Consider the following 16,906-nt stretch of genomic DNA (forward strand, 5'->3'; position numbering starts at 1 on the left):
AACAGAAAGGAGGGCAAGCAGTGATCCCCTTATCAGCCTTACTGATGGGCTTAAAAATCACATCTGGGCTGGTTAGACTACCGGCCTCCTAGAGACCGAGGTGCCAATTCCCACGTGTCCTTCTCTCTGGCTAGGATAGGAGAGATTCGTGTTTTCTGGGACTCAAGTCCTGTTGAAAGACATTTTGAGCGTGGCTGTCTTTTGTTTAATATAGAAGAGCAGCTTTTTCAAAAGACCATGCTAGAAGAAGAACAATTTAAAAATAACAAGATAAGGAGATACATATAGCTATATTATAATGTAAATTATTTTACACAGTCAGTAATTAAAGACTTTTTAATGCATTTTTCTTCAGAAGACACGTACGCTCAATTCAACAGAGCCTTTCGGTGCAAAAAGTGGGACAGGTTTGATGCTGGGCTCCTGCACCTGGGGAGGTGAAGAGATTCCACCTTTCCAGATGTAGCCGCTTCCCAGCGGCCTTTGGGTCACTGCAACACTGAGCACGATGAAAGACCAAAGAATGTGCAAAATATTTTCCTTGCATTACGTTGGCAATTCTGACAACCATCTTCTTTTGTCACCCCACCCTGAGGAGGCCAACAGGAAGAATGTAGTGGTTGGAAGGATGCCTTAGCGTGCAGCTTTGCCTCAGTGCCATCTGGCCTCTGTGTTCTCGGTCAGACAATCCAAATATGCCAGGCCTTCCTGTTGCACAGAAGGGCGGGTGTGTGTGCGCGTGCAGATGTTCCTCTCCCAGGCTTTTCTGCTAAAAACAGGGCCAGGGAAAAGCCAAAACCCCTTGCGAGAAGGAAGCCAAGGGAACTTTGAGTCCTTGGTGCTCTCAGTTTTCTTGCAGACATTTCATTACCCAACTAGGTAACATCATCACTGCTACTGGAGAGTGATGTTTACTCTCTTTTATAACAACCAACTCAGACAAAATAAAATTGAACAGTAAACAACAGCCTAATCAAGCAACCACCAAGAACACTCTAGTACCAACACCAACAGGACAAGTCAGTTGTGAATAAACATAGAGGAAACCCATTCCCGTCTAGCACGGATGGTGTTACTTAGATGGATAATGAAACGTCTGGAAGCAAACCACCCAGCTCAGAGAACACCCTGGACCCCACAGTTCCTGAACCACAAACATTCCCTTCTGTTGGTACTGAAATTGCCACCCTGTGTCTTGAAGAAAGAGAAGGAAGCATTTCTGGAACCCGACTCTGCTTATCATCATGTGCACTAAAAATGCTGTGTTTGAATTTGGACATATGGGCCTCGTAGAGGGATGATGTCTTAGATTATCTGCTACTCTCTACTGAAGATGTTCTGTTTCTGGAGAGAGAAGAGGAGGGAAAGGAGGTAAGGAAATTAGATTGTCCAGAAAATGGTGGTAAGGAATCACCATAATATTGGTGGGGGGTGTGTGTTGTGTTTCTTGGTTGTGCTTCCACCGCTCCCCCCCCCACTTCCATGCCCCCTTGTTGGCCTTCTTGTTGACCAGAGCCCTGGCTGTGCTTGGAGCTGCTTCCCAGGAAGGAAATTCTGAATGGCGGCTGGCTGGGCTGGCTGGGAGATTGCAGGCTGACTGGTGAGGAGGCAGGGACCGTGTTTCAGGGTGTTGCTCTCATGTGATTGGCCTCTTCTTGGAATCTGGTGTGTGGGTGAAGTTTTGTGCAGTGGCTATGGCCCAAAAGCTCAGGGCAACATCACCTTTCTCCAGTCAGCAACTGTGAGAGGCTGAAGAGGTGTGCAAAGGTTAGCCTTGAATGTCTACGGAGACTCTCCGTCATCCAGGTCTCACGGCTGTCCCACGGGTGCTTTTTCCAAAAAGCGACTGGACTTTCTTGGTTTTGTCTTTGGAAACGTTTCGCTTCTCTCTTCAAGAACTGAAGAAGCTCCTTGGACGAGAAGCAAAATGTTTTCAGCGACAAAACCAAGAAAGTCCAGTCGCCTTTTGGAAAAAGCACCTTTGGATCAGCCTCGAATGATTTCAGTTCCTACCTTTCAGTTTACGGATGATGCAAATCCATTTGTCTCAGTGAACGGTGGCTAAAAGCCATAAAGGGGGCTTGAAAAGTGTCAGCGAAGAGCCACCAACGGGGCGGAATGAGCTTTCAAGCTGTGTACACGAGCAGGGAAGAGGGAAGCTTTGAAGCTCCACTTTCACCTTGGAAGCCTCACGCCAAGCAAGGGAAGCTCTGCCGTTGCTTTGATCAAAGCAGCCGTGAAAGAAGAGCCCGTCACTGCGAGGCCAACGGGACTGGCAAGCCTTTAATCAGCTCAACCATTCGAAGGCTGCTCTGTCTCTTCCATTGGTAGCTTCTCGTCTCGGCTTCCAAGGTAAGATCTGGAGGCTGGACAGTCCAACTGCTGGAATTGTGGATGAAGAATCCCAGCTGCGGGTAACCAAATCAAAAGCTTCAGATTCTTCTCCAGCAAGTAAGAGTTGGGGGTGGCTCACTTCTTATGCTGCCAGGTGGTATCATGGCTGCTTGAGCTGATCTTCTCATTGTATTTGGCTGATGGCGCTTGAATCCTTCTAGAAGGGTTCTGGGTTCAAAGCAGGCATCACCCTATGTGGAAATTTCCTCCATCCTTTTAAAAAGCTGCCAGGTGAATCTGCTGCTGCTCTGACTTTTATTGTCTTGCCGGAAGGTTGTAAAGGACCCCCAAAAGGGGACTGCACTCAAAGAAAAACACACTTGCAGTATAATGTTGAGTTTGAATCATGGACTAGCATGCAGTCCTTGCCTGGTCATGAAAATCTAAAGCCCTCTTGCAGAGTCACTGGGAGGTTTTTAGCAGCTTGTTCAGCTGGAAAAGTTTCAGACGGAATCCAGTTCACATTATGTCTGATTTTCTGGATCAGGGAGTTCTTTACCTGCAGACAACACTGCACCAGTTTGCCAGAGAAGTATTTCCTTCCTTCTTTCATCTTATTTTCTGGACCCAGGGCTCTTGTTTGGTGCATCTGCAGCATTCTCCAGGGTTTCGTGACTGACAACCAGTGTTTACAGCTTGGTCATTTCAAATGGGTCTGGTCAAATGGGATTCCCACTGCTTGCCTTCAGTTGCCAGGCAAAAAAGTTCTCCTGCGTTTTCCTACAAGTTGCTATTCAATTTATAAAGGCAAATTTGAGTTGAAATGTCTTTCAAAGCAAAAGGGGGAGGGTAGAGAAATTCTGATGGATTGAGTGGTATCTTGCTCTTACTAATGACAAGAGGGAGAAGAGATGGGTGTAAACATGCTCACCGTCTACGTGCAATCATTTCCTAACAGACTAGCCTCTAATATTTTTTCTTCCCTTCAATTGTGTCTGGTTTTCGGAGGCTGCCTGGACAAGTCCCTGCAGTTTTCTTGGCAAGGTTTTTCAGAATTGCTTTGCCGTAGCCTCCTCCCTATGGCCGAGAGAAAGTGACTGACCCAAGGTCACTCCACTGGCTTTGCGCCCAAGGTGGAACTAGAACTCCCACTCTCCCAGTTTCTAGCCTGATGCCTTAACTCCGTTAAATCCCCAAGAAACACATCAGGGTGGCCCCTTCTCCCACCGAGGCACCCAATTCAATACAGTTGCAATGCTGCCTTTCTCTGAAGAAACGGCTGGAGAATTTTTCATTTCAGAAAAATTGTCCGCTCAGTTTCTTTATGCTTTTTCAATGTCGAAAGGCCCTCGCTGTTCACCGTGGAGTGGCCAGCGTGCATGCAGGTAAAAGAGAAAAAACACACCTGGTGCTCAATGCCCGGCATCCTGTGTGAAGCGGCTGCAGCCCTGGCTGAAACTCTCTGGGGGTCTTGTGCATGGCAAGCCCTGGCGAACTGGGCACCAGAGTGGGATAGAAGTACAAGGCAGCCTTTATTTGTTTTTTGACCAGCCAGAGAAGCCCTGCATGTACAGCCTTGCATGTGTCCGGCAGAGCCCTGCAAGTAATTGCCTCGCCATCCATTCTCCTCCTGCAGTTACTTGCTGAGGCCTGCTGAGAGTCTCCAGCTCCCCAGCATATCCATGACTTAAGTGATTCCGGGTTGCTGCCTGCTGTCACTGGGGCCATAAGGATTTTGCATCGATTCTGTTTGGTTCTCTCATTTTGCTCACGAGGAATGACTTGCTTCTGCAGCCCGGATTGCAGGGCGGTGGGGGTGGGGGTGGCGAGGCTGCAAGAGGGACATAACAAGCTGCATCCAACTTTTGCATTCAGGTTTTCTTTTCTTTTTCCTTTTTTTGCCACCTGCCATGAGTTCTTTTCTTCCCCTTTCATAGTGCGGACGCAATGCTGAAAACTTCGACCGGTTTTTCACTCGCCATCCACCTGTCTTAACTCCACCTGACCAGGAAGTCATCAGGAACATTGACCAATCAGAATTTGAAGGCTTTTCTTTTCTTAACTCTGTGTTTTTTAAGCCAGAAGTCAAGAGCTAAGTAGACCATCCTCCCCCTCCCCCCACCCCTTGCACACCCATGACCGTTTCCATTTGGTCCCGGCTGCTGTGTGGTGGCACCCTCTGTTGCAACCATTAGCTGTCATGCTTTGGATTCTTTTTTTTTTCCTTTTGTGGTGATACTGGAATGACCATCCTTCAAAGACTTGAGCTGCAACTGAGTGTTGTTGCATCGGTGGCACAGGCGGGAGAAAGAGCGACTCAGGCGTTATGGCTGTGAGTCTAAAGACCAGGTTACCTTGGAGGTTGAACCACTCTGGGCAGGAGGCAAGAGTTGAGAAACCCGTTTCCTTTGAAGTTAGGGAAACGCCTCTGGATCTTGAGCATCGTTCAGTGGTGCTCTCCTCTTCTCCCCACTGGGCTTCTTCCCGAGGAAGCAGTTTGCAAAAGGAGTGGACCTGGTCTGGCTCTGCAAGATGGAACTTGCCTCAGCTTCTTTGTCCCTTGCAGCATCACTGCCTCCTTGCCTTCTGGCGACGTTGATGTGAAACCCATCTGTACAGAGAGACAACTCTCTTGTTATTTCCATGGCACCTGCAAAAGTCACAATGACTCGGAACTGGCTGCCAGAGGCCTTTGGGTACGGCCTGTATTTAGTCCCCAAACCTCAGTGAATCCACGAAGCCTTTCTGTAGATGTTCATACTCCAGGATGTTTATTATTCTTATTCCCAGGAATCCTAGGGAATTGAGATGAGGGACTGGGATGGTCTCCAGACCCTTTGAAGGAAGTCATGCCAGTTTAGATGATGTGAGGGAGGCAGAAGGAGGCAGCTTCTGTCCCCATGTGGACCGGGTTTGAAGTTGCTTACACCCCCCCATAGGAATTCCATAACATCCACCTTCAGTTGTGCCATCACCATTTCTCATGTTCCCCTTAACTATTCCATTTATTCGCATTAGTAAATTCACACATAAGAGAAGTCCCGGAACTGGATCTGGCCTTCCCGAGGCTAACTGAAAATCATAAGCAGGACACAGAGACAAACACTGTCTGCTCTCACCCAGCAATGCTGAGGACATCGTTGCAGATAGCAGGGAAGGTTTCCTGGGGGGAATCTCTGGATGGTGCTAGCATGAAGGAGAGCGGATCCTAAAGGTCTCAGATGGAAGAGAAGAGCCTCATTTTGAGGAAGAAGGAAGCTTCCTGGCTTGCCCAGTTCAGTGAAGAACAGGCAGTTGGGAGGATGGAAAACCGCTGCCGGTGTTGGACCCTGTGACCTGGCCCAGTGGAAGACGGGGTTCAGTGTTTCTGGAGAGTGGAGAAGGGGGAACCCCAGGCTTTGTGGGGGGGACGTGGCTGCAGGGGAGGGAAAGGCAATGCGCCAGGAAGCTCCTCCAGAGGCGGTCAGTATTGAGAGCCCTGATTTGCTTTCAGTACTAGAAGAGAAGAGAAGGAGAAGGGTTCCCACGGGGAGGGGGGTGATTGACCCTGGGAATCGCTGAGCCTGGACACTGCTGGCGTTGAGTTTATGGAGCCACTTCTGGGTTTTGTTTGTTTTTTAGCCCAGGTTGCCCTGCCCTGATAAGCAGGCACATTTCAGCAAAATGTCACCACTTAGTCTCAGGAGACCCCAGCCTGGCCACCCGAATTCCCTCTGAACCTCTCGGAGTCAATGGTCAACCTCGTATCTACCATTCCATGTTACAGTTTTTACGTTTAATTCATATCAACCCTGTGTGGCACCTTTGCAAGTGTTTGGGGGGAGGGGGCGAGGGGGGGGTGCCGTTTGTCCAGCTGCCAAATTAACAAACTCCATATGTCCCACCGTGCTTGATCTGTGTCAAAAATTTAGTATTTTACTAAAATTAAGCTGATATTTAAAACCCAAAAGGTTTGTGTGTAACTTGACTGAAGCTGTAAAATATTTTTGTTTTGGCTAATATTCTTCTGAGAATAAGAAATATTTTCTGCTGGAATTTGAAGTTGTCTGTGTTTTTGAGAAAGAGGAAGAGGAAAGAAAGAAAGAAAGAAAGAAAGAAAGAAAGAAAGAAAGAAAGAAAGAAAGAAAGAAAGAAAGAAAGAAAGAAAGAAAGAAAGAAAGAAAGAAAGAAAGAAAGATTCCTTTGCAGTTTGGATTATTATTTCTCTTTTGTTCTTTCCCATGTCATGCTTGTGGGGTATGCAACTAGCAGTTTGCTTTTGAGTTGTTTATGTTATGCCAACTTTTCCCCCCCAGAAAGTTATAAAATAAAAAGTAAATATTATTTTGAGGAAACCTCAATTTATTCTAAAACAGGTCTTCAATGAGAGGGGAACAATTTGAAAGCAAAATCTCTGCTCAGATGTTCAAATCTGACAGCAGTAACAGTTACATTACATTTATTACTTTTTAGAAACCATCAGGGCCAAAACTGTTGAACTTGACATGTGAAATCTAATCATGATCTTCAAAATGAACTTTTAGCAAGATTTTAGGATACTTCTTTAGAAATATATGTTAACCTCAATTTTAAAAAAAAGTCAAGAAGAAAGCCCTGTGTAAGAGATTGAAATTTCTGATGTGGGTGTTTTTAGCTTCAACTCTAAAAAAATATTGGGTGGTCTGCATCAAGAGTGTTAAAAATTCTGAATAGAAAACCCCAGAATCTTTCTATGATTCTTTAGGGTTCTTGCATTGAGCAGGAATAGGACTCCATTCCCTAAAAGATACCCTCTAACTCAAAATTTAAAATCCAGCACCCTTGAGATGATGGTTTCAGAGAGAATGCAACTCTGGAGCAATACATGTGGCACTTACCTGGAGAACGTGGGGATAAGAGCCCATTGCTTAACACTCCAACTCCTCAGCAATGGGTAGCCTCTGAAGCACTCATGCTCTTCTCCTTCCCATTGCTCGGTCCAAGGACACGGAGTCCTCAGTCAACTGAGGATTCGGGAGCTTAAGCAATTGAAAATTGCACCATCAAAGCCAGTGGCAACACTTGATGGTTACGTGGCATTGTTGCTTGGAGATGGCATGAGCTTGACGTCTTCCCAAATATTCAGACGGTGCCTAAGGAAACCGAAAGGGCTGTTCTTTTCTTGGTCCAAATGATGAAGGTGCCTCCGTTTTCTCTGATGCTTACAAACAACGCCACCCTTCCTTTACTGGCTCTTTCAAAGAGCAATGTTTTCTGAGGGATGCTTTGGCTAAGGTCCCACACCTCCCCAAAAGCTTCTCTGTCACATCAGGCAGCATGTGGTCATCCCGTGACTCGCCATCGGCCCGCCGCTTTGTTCGGAGACGGTTGTCCTTTCGGGCAATTAGCAGAGTTCACAAAGGAGAGAAAGCAGGAGAGAGACCCAAAAAATAAATTGCGCCCCTCCGCACTTCCCACTGAGTGACTATGAGACAAACACGGGGAAGGTGACCCAGGGGAAGTCACACATTCCTCGTAAGCCTTCTTAAGGAAACCGATGAGACACAGTTTTCAGGACATAACATTCTCCCTCCGGCTTCTTCATGTCCACACGATCAATAATTGTCTTTACCCTTCAGTAATAACAGACACAACCAGCTAGGATAAGGAGGGCTGCTGTCCTGCTGGGTTTTTCTTTGGCCTAGAGCAGCCTTGCCCAGTCTCGGGCCTTGGACTGAACTCCCCTGGCCCTTGTCATGGTGGGATTCTGTCCAACACCAGATTAGCACCAGATTGTGGGGGATTCTCCTAGGTGGAGCAACGGTGAGGTAGAAAGCTAGGGGAGCTTGCATAGTTGAGCTGAAGGGGAATTTTGCCTTTCCTGCAGCTCTGTGCTTGTTTCCACACAAATGTTCAAAGCAAAATGGGGGATCTGTGTTGCTCACTGCAGCCACCTCGGCACAGCAAACTCGCCACGGGACAAGAGTTACACTAATATGAAAGAAATGGCAGAATAGAATCATCAAAGAAAAGATGCAGAAGGAGGGACAAAATAAAATGTGAATGACAAAAATTAAAATATTTTAAAATTCATTTTAAATAATTAAATTAAATTATTCAGTTGTCCCATGGTGAGTTGGCCGTGGTGAGTTGGCCACAGCGAGTTGGCTGTGATGAGTTGTCCCATTCCTTGCACAGCATGTAGCCCCTGTGTCACCTCTCAAAATAGCAGGACTGTAGTATTTAAGATGGTTTGATCAGGACCAGACAAGGAGAACAATCCTAGTTATTTTGGCATTAATTCCAAATGAATTCATTTGTTGTTCTGAAATGCATCTGAAAAGTGCCACCTCACAGCTAAGGTGGCCCTTTCATTAACACCACCTCAGAGTTGCATTCTTTTTCTTTCCTTTGGAACTACCAGTATTACGTTGTGGTTACTCTATTAATACAGTGGATTTCCTTGTACCCTCTTCAATGTGTTACTGATTGGCCTGCTATTTTTTTGACCACTTGATGATAACCCTAAAAAGCATTCTCAGCTGCACACAAAACAGAACGACTATATAACTAGCCGATTAAGAGCGCTGCCTGAACACAGCCATGAGACAGAAATCCATTCATCAAAAATTGGTGTTAAAACCTCCCATTTCTAGGTCAGGATGTCGCTGACCAGACAACAAAAAAGCAGAATTTGATTGGCCGTCTGTATCTGCTAATCCTGTGTTTGTATATTGTTTTGTTTGCTTGATTTTTTTTTATCCCATCACAATCTCTCGACTCTTGGCAACTACAATGTCACTGTATTGTGTAAAACCTTACATCACAATGAAAATAACGACAGAATTTAAGCAACTTAAAATCCAAATCATGAAAGTGAAACCCACCTAGGAGCAGAAGTATTAAGAACAAGAAGAGGCACCGGTGATGTTCAAAAAAATCTCTATTCTTCATATTTTCTTAAAATTCCTGGGAGGGCAGCTCGATCACCTTGGGAAACCCATCCCGTAGGAGTGTTTTCTAGCTGCCTGGGCAACCCAGGAAGGTGGGACAATGAGAAGCCGCTCCCTCCGTGTCCTAACAACCAGGCTGAATCCGGTTGGGATACCAGGGCCCAAGCCATGGAGGGCTCTACAGGGTATACTTCAAGTTTCTCCCCGAAACAAAGTCCCTGGCTGCCAATGCAGTAAGGGAGTCAACTTCCTGATCACCAGAGTGCAGGCCCAGATACAGACTCAGCCTCATGGTCAGTCAAGCTCCCGTTTTGTCTTTCTCCACCGGTGCTCCCTGTGGCTCCCCACGCTGCCCCCAAACTCGGGGCAGTTCTCAGTTTGGTTGCAGGGGAGTCAATCTGAGGGCCCCACTGCAGGGTGGAGCTACTCAGCAAATGGAGACCCTTCCTCCATTCCGCTGCTGCCGCCGCTCCATCCATGCTGGGCCCCTGGCTGTTCTGGAAGCCTTGCGGTGGCTTCGTCCGGCACCGGCAGAGCCTCTGTGTAAGTACTGATCTGGAGAGGTGCCCCTAGCCAGGCGATGGCAGTGGGACCTCCTCACCCTTTCCCAGCGCTTGGGTGATGTGGCCCCTTTTGCTGGGGCTCCTCCTTGTGTCTTCCTCCGCACCGCTTTTAATTATTTTGCTTTTTCATCCAACAGAAAGACAAACACGACACTTCCAACTTCGATAAGGAGTTCACGAGGCAGCCCGTGGAACTCACGCCCACCGACAAACTCTTCATCATGAATTTGGACCAGAATGAGTTTGCAGGCTTCTCCTACACTAATCCTGAGTTTGTTATTCACGTTTAGGCCGCCTGGCAAATATTCCTACTGTTGTATTCATAGGGCTGAACCCCAGGATGCTCTGTGCGTGTGTGTGTGTGTGTGTCTGTGTGTGTGGGGGGGAGTGTACACCTGAACCCACCCATGCTCTCACAGTCTTAAGTCTTCCGGGGTTGATGGTGCCCATGATCCCAGGTAGGAGCAGGGGTGGCTGGCTGTTTTCTGTCTCCCTCTGTATGCACAAATGGTAGAGAGACCCCAATCCATGGAGGGACTCCCGCTTGTTCTAGGTAAAGAGTGGCCGGCATTCTCAGAATCTCCAGCCAGGATGTTTCTGTCTGATTTCAAGACTATGGTCTCAAAGTACCAGACTTACTTCTGTTTTTGTGTTTTGCAATTTCTCTGAAACTGAAACACTGATTCTTTTTCTGTCTGGGAATGCTAAGCATGCTTTATACCCTCCCCACATACGGCTGCAGCTGTGACCCCATATTATTTTTGGGTTGTTGTTCCAAGATGTCCAAGAATCCAAAAAGTCAACATGGTGGCCCCACCCCCTTTTATATTATGCACCATTATTGATACACACGCACACACACACCCCAAACAACCTGTTGTTCAGGCCAGAACCAAATCTTCTGTCGGTGTGGGGAACTTTGTGTCCTCCAGTTGTTTCCAAAATGAACATCTCCTTCTTTAGTGGCTGTGAACACACCTTTAGAACCAAATTTCCTTTCCAACCCCAAATTCATACAGTTGGAGGGTTTACTTGTAGTGTAGCTGAGGGCTCTGCTGCTTTGAGGAAAGAAGCCAAAAAGAAGAAAATAAATAATAAGACAGCATTTAAACGTCACTAGGGCAATTTGCAGTCTTTGGTTAAATCTGGCTTTGAAAAACAAACTTGCTTATGTTATTATTTATTGGTTTCAATTTGGAGGCTGCCCCACTCAGGGCTCAGCCACCATTCTAGCCCACCAGCTCTTTAACAATTTGCAGCAATTCCAGAGAATGGGTGGGTGGGTGGGGGGAAGGATCCAGTGGTGGGATTCAAATATGTGAACACCTGATTCTTTGTGTGGATGCCACTTCCGGAAGTCCATTCTGGGCTTGGTCAACAAAAAATTAGCTACCGCTTCTGCTGAAGTGGTGCAAACTGGCTGAATCCCACCACTGGAAGGATCCCATTCCACAAGAGTGAAATGGTGGCTGTTAATCATTCTGGAAGAATTAGCAAAATTCCCCCCCCCACTCCTTCTTTGGTGACTTGAGCATATGGTGGAGTGTGTGTTCACAGGAGAGGACAACACATTTGAGCTGATTTTATCTGATATAACCTGGATTCCGGCGCTGACTAATTTCTCCAGGCATCTGAAACTACACAAACTCTTTCCAAGGTCTGCTATTTCCACAACTGGTCCCACCAAACCTTATGTGTTCTCTCCAAGTGCTGTCTTTAGAATCTTGCCAGTATTTGTATTACTTGGTACCAACATTCTTAACGGCTGAAAAATGCCAACGTGCCCAAAGAGGAAGGCAGGTGTCTCTGGAAAAAAATATATCTTTATTCGTGTTGTGTCCAAATGACAAATTGCAGGCTGTTTTTCCTGGAGTGCCTTCTTGTTTTGTTTGTTTGTTTGACTGATATTGAGTTCTCTCCTGATGCAAAGGCTTAATGTTCTGTGTGTGTCAGAAATAGATTTCTTGTAAATATTCTGGGAAGATTATTCTGCTCTGCCTCCTTTTACTAAAGCTATGGAGAAACAAAAAGTTCTTCGCCACCTCAGCGAAGGGCAGGGCAACAGAGAACTTCTGAAGTCAGACAACCTGATCCCATGGAAGTTGAGGAGGACTTCTGCCTCACAGGAGGATGGCACGTTGGCCTGGACAAAAGTCTGGAGGCTGCAGAAAATTGGACAGGGATGGCAGCTTCGGACTTGGGACTCTCCTTTTACAACCAGTTGCCCTCGGAGACCAAACCGTGAGCCCATCTCCCCAGCACCACCACCCTTTGGCAATAATCCATTGAAGAGAGTATGGCTTAATTCACTTGAATACCTGTAAGAAGATCTCAGAATTGGGGGCACAGAGATGAGTGAAAAGGACAGCCCAAAGGGAGGCAATGCCAGTCCTTGGCAGGCAGAGTCCAGCTTCCTGCTGTTAACAAAAGAGGGGACCGTGCCAGGCGAGGAGGGGAGTAGCTCCGGCCTCCTGTCTCCACGGGCCCTTGAGATTTGCTCTTGGGAGAAGAGAGAAACCAGCAGCCAAGGGTTCCAGGAAACTGGTCAGGGTTGGCCATGCTCTGCAGCCACCTCAGTGTCAGAGTACCTAATTTTTCACAACTTCCATATTTTGCCTGAAGCCACCTTGAATTCTTCTATGTAGATATTCTTAATTTGGGGAGCATGTATCATATTTTCAAATATATTACTGTGGAGTTAAACACTTTGGTGGATGTGGGCTCCATCTTGTTTCCATTCTTTCTAACTTTAAAACGTCAGCAGACTGTGTTTTGAAACTCAGGCAAGGCCTTCAAATGGGAATGTGTTTGGCAGCACCAAAGACAGTGGGTTCCTTCCTGGGTGCTCCGTGGGCCTTCCTTCCGAGGAGACGGCTTTGGACCAGAGCCTTGGGGTGGAAGGGAACAGACAAAAAGGTTGGGAAGCTAAAAGCCCAGTGACACACTTTTCCCCTCAGATGTGTGTTTGCAGAATGAGACCCTCAGCTCCCCTGCAGGCCCATCTTGTCAGCTCTCGGCTGCCCTTCCACGGCTCTCCCAATCTCAAGGAGAGGCTTCAGTTTAATCAAGACAACCCGCTGGCCACAGAATTCTGGGAGCTAAAATCTGCATATCTTCAAGTTGCCCAGGTTGAGAAATGCTTTAAACCAGCGGTGTCAAACTGCTGGCTTGCAGGCCGGATGCATCCCGCCAAAATCGCACCCGTCCCATTGCCGGCAATGGGAACAAAGTTGTGACATCACAAGTTTGACACCCGTGCTTTAAAGGGTCAGATAGAATTGCAGAAGCTGCTACATCTCAAAAGTCAAGATAGAATAAGCAGGGTGATGCCCCAGAGAAAACTGTCATTTGGGAGACACACGTCGCAAGACCCAGGGGCTCTGTGGCCTCTCTGCATGAGCTCCTCAGTGCCAATGTTATGCTGGACATGCCAGGAGCTGTCTCTGTCCTCACTTCTTCAGTGGGTACAGTTGTGGAATGGGCAGCAGGCCCAGGCAGCTTCTCTGCTCGTGAACAACTCTGTAATTACACATTCGTGCGACTTGAAATAACATTAATGGATCCCTGTGGTTCTTCCCAAAGGCCGGCCTTTGCTCCAAAGGAGCTGCCTTGCCAGAAGCAGGGGGGGGACCAGAGGTAGGCCAGGAATCCCTACTCCTTCACAAAAATGTGAATTGAGCTTTGGGCTGCTATCAAGACTATCTAGAGATTCTGGGTAATGAAGAGAGACAGGGCTGAAATAAGAGGTGGTTTCATACACATAAGAGGATAAGGAGTGCCGTGCTGGATTGGGCCCCTGCCTCTCAACTCCAGGATTTCAATGTCATTGGGTGGTCTCTGGTTGAGCATTTGGGAAGGGGACACTAAATTCCCTTGTCCACCGTATCCACACCGTGCACAATTTTGTATGGCGCAATCATTCCTGTCTTACCCAAGAGCCCCAATGGATAGCATCTTTCCTCATAAAGAAACTGCTGCAGCCCCTTGACCCTCTGAGTTGACCTCCTCTGAGCCTTCTCCAGCTCCACTATCTCCTTTTGAGGCGGAGCAGCGCCCACGATAACCCAGCTGCAGTCTCACCAGAGATTCAGGTAAGGGCATTAGGATACCAGCATCTCTGTTTTCCGTGCTATTTCTTATCATGCTTTTTTTTAAGGCAGGTGCACACTCAGTAACTTAATTGAACTGTTTATGTTAGCCCAAACCTCTCTCTTCACGGCTGCTGTTACTAACTGTTACGCCATTAGGCATAATTCTCTGCCAAAAAAGGACATTTTGGATCAGGTAAGGGTGGGGGAATTGGGCAAGGATCATGATCACACATGTCCAGGCACGCAAGCGTGAGAGAGGCCTAGAGGCCTTTGATGTGTGGGGTGGTACATTAATCCTTGTAGAGCATCTTTCAGGGGCCAAAGGCTGATCTCATCGCATCCTCCACAGATTGTGAGTACTTACAACAACCCGCCTCTCGGAAATCTTGAAAGACTCTCGGGCACCACCTGACTGCAATGCGGATGCTTTGACCCACCTGCCAGTTGCCTCTTCCTCCTAGGGCAGGGGTAGGCAACCTGGGCTCTTTGATGACTCGTGGACTTCAACTCCCAGAATTCCTGAGCCAGCATGGCTCAGCTTGGAAACCTCTCCCTTTCCCCTCAGCATAGCTGGCTCAGGAATTCTGGGAGTTGAAGTCCACGAGTCATCAAAGAGCCGAGGTTGCCTAGCCCTGGCCTAGGGAATTAATGGGATGTGAAGCAAACTGAACATTGACCTGCAAGCATGGAGGGGTGAGAGTTCCTGGACTGTTTCTTTACTTCCATCCCTCTCTCTCTCTCTCCAGACAGCAGCATTTTGGGGGAGGTTAATTGGATATCCTACCTTGTTTTCCCCAACATAAGCCCCACCCCCAAAATAAGTCCTAGCTTGATTTATACATTTGCACCTAATATAAGCCCTACCCCCAAAATAAGCCCTAGTTAAGACCCTGCCCATCCCAATGTCTGGTTGTACGAGGTGGGGCGAGGCACACCCATAAAAATCAAACTGGAGGTGGAATTGCCCCACATACACTGCACCTGCTTACCTTAGGATTGTTGCAACCACACCTCCCACATCCCAACACCTGTCATGCCACTGCCTGACTTCTGCAGCCACTTGTGGCAGGAGGCTACGTGGCACATCACACCGGTGCCTCCGCTCACATGCACCGTGGCACAGCTTGCCACATGGCATCCTGCTACAAGTGGTGGCACCAGCGTGATGCGCCAGGTGGCCTCCTGCTGTGAGCGGCTGCAGAAGAAGTTGGATGGCGGTGAGACAGGTGTCGGGTCGGGGCATGAGAGAACTGGCTGTGGCAGTCCTGAGGTAAGCGGGTAAGACAACCTCCGAAAATAAAGAAAAAGAATAAAAAAAAGAATGAAAAGAGAGCAGCAACCTAGAACTAAGGAGAAACTTCCTGACAGTGAGAACAATGAACCAGTGGAACAACCTGCCTCCAGAGGTGGTGAATGCTCCAACACTGGAAGTTTTTAAGAGGAGACTGGACAGCCATTTGCCTGAAATTGTATAGGGTTTCCTGCCTGAGCAGGGGGTTGGACTAGATGACCTCCAAGGTCCCTTCCAACATTGTTGTTGTTGTTATTGTTGTTGTTATACCTAGTGCCTCTTTTGGAGGCAAAAAAAAAGTAAGACTGGGTTTTATTTTTGGGGAAACACAGTAGAAGCTGCCCCTGCACTAAACAAGAGGGAGCCCACTTTCGGTCTGCCAATTGGGTTATTTTTTTATTTTTTTAATTCCATTTATATCCCGCCCTTCTCCGAAGACTCAGGGCGGCTTACAAGCTTAGCAGTAGCCTTCATTCTATGTATATGCCTGCTTATTAGGGCTTTCACACACACACACACAAGCGGCATTATTACAAAGTCAGCTTAATTGCCCCCAACAATCTGGGTCCTCATTTTACCTACCTCGGAAGGATGGAAGGCTGAGTCAACCTTGAGCCTGGTGGGATGCGAACCTGCACTAATTGCAGGCAGCTGGTGTTACTTAAGGAGGCATTAGCCCACTGCTCCACCAAGGCTCTCCATTTTACCAAACCTTCCAGAACTTCAGGTATTACACGGTCCTATCAAATTTAAAACTGTTTTCTCCTGCTGGGCTAAAAATTTAGGAGATTTAAGGAGGCTGTGATGTGACAGCATCAGAGACCCTGAAAGCAAACTTGTAAATGGCTGCAAAGAGGGATGCCAAGCTGTATTTCCTAAAGAGAAGCTAGTAGTTCACTCATATCTGAATCAACTCTCCAATAGCGGGCACTGAGCGCATTTTGTAAACACCTAATTTGGTGTCAGCTTGGAATATAATTTCACAACATGGGGACCTCTCCAACCTGAATAGGACCCCCCAAACCCTAGGATATCATCCCTGGAATTCTCCAAAATTGTAATTTTCTAATTGAGTCATTAAAGGAGAAAATGACAAAAGCATGCACTAAGAATGTGCAAAGTTTACTCTTCTGTGATTATCTTGACCCGTACCAATCGGGTTTCAGGCCCGGGCACAGCACGGAGACGGCATTGGTCGCGCTGGTGAATGATCTCTGGCGGGCTCGGGACAGGGGTTGCTCCTCTGTCCTAGTCCTTTTAGATCTCTCAGCGGCTTTTGATACCATCGACCATGGTATTCTACTGCGGCGTCTCAGGGGGTTGGGAGTGGGGGGCACTGTTTTGCGGTGGTTCTCCTCCTACCTCCTGGGCCGCTCGCAGTCGGTGTTGACGGGAGGGCAGAGGTCCGCCCCGAGGCCTCTCATTTGTGGAGTTCCTCAGGGGTCGGTCCTCTCTCCCCTCCTGTTCAACATCTACATGAAGCCGCTGGGTGAGATCATTCGTGGTTTTGGGGTGGGGTATCATCAGTACGCCGATGATACCCAACTTTTTCTTTCCACCCCAAACCAGCTCAGTGATGCCCTCGACGTGATGTCCCATTGCCTGGAGGCGGTTCGGGTTTGGATGGGGAGGAACAGGCTCCGACTCAATCCTGCCAAGACTGAGTGGCTGTGCATACAGGCATCTCGAGTGAATCATCCTATTCCACCTTTAATG

At 47.6% G+C, this 16,906-nt stretch overlaps 1 protein-coding gene across 2 annotated transcripts in view; it reads left to right on the forward strand.

Annotated features, from left to right (window-relative positions):
• The window catches only part of PRKCB (protein kinase C beta), a gene marked incomplete at its 3' end in the record, with an annotated part of 194,006 nt that extends 183,908 nt beyond the window's left edge, over positions 1-10,098 (forward strand). Inside the window, exon 17 of one of the 2 annotated variants that reach the window (XM_083373128.1) lies at positions 9,946-10,098. In XM_083373128.1, coding sequence (XP_083229254.1) covers positions 9,946-10,098 — 153 coding nt within the window. Of the gene's footprint in view, positions 1-4,271; positions 6,370-9,945 lie in introns of those variants that run through there. The other variant, XM_083373127.1, reaches the window with a different exon arrangement.
• Between the last annotated feature and the right edge of the window lie 6,808 nt (positions 10,099-16,906).

Source organism: Vipera ursinii (genome assembly GCF_947247035.1).
Source record: "Vipera ursinii genome assembly, chromosome: 13".
Taxonomy (NCBI): domain Eukaryota; kingdom Metazoa; phylum Chordata; class Lepidosauria; order Squamata; family Viperidae; genus Vipera; species Vipera ursinii.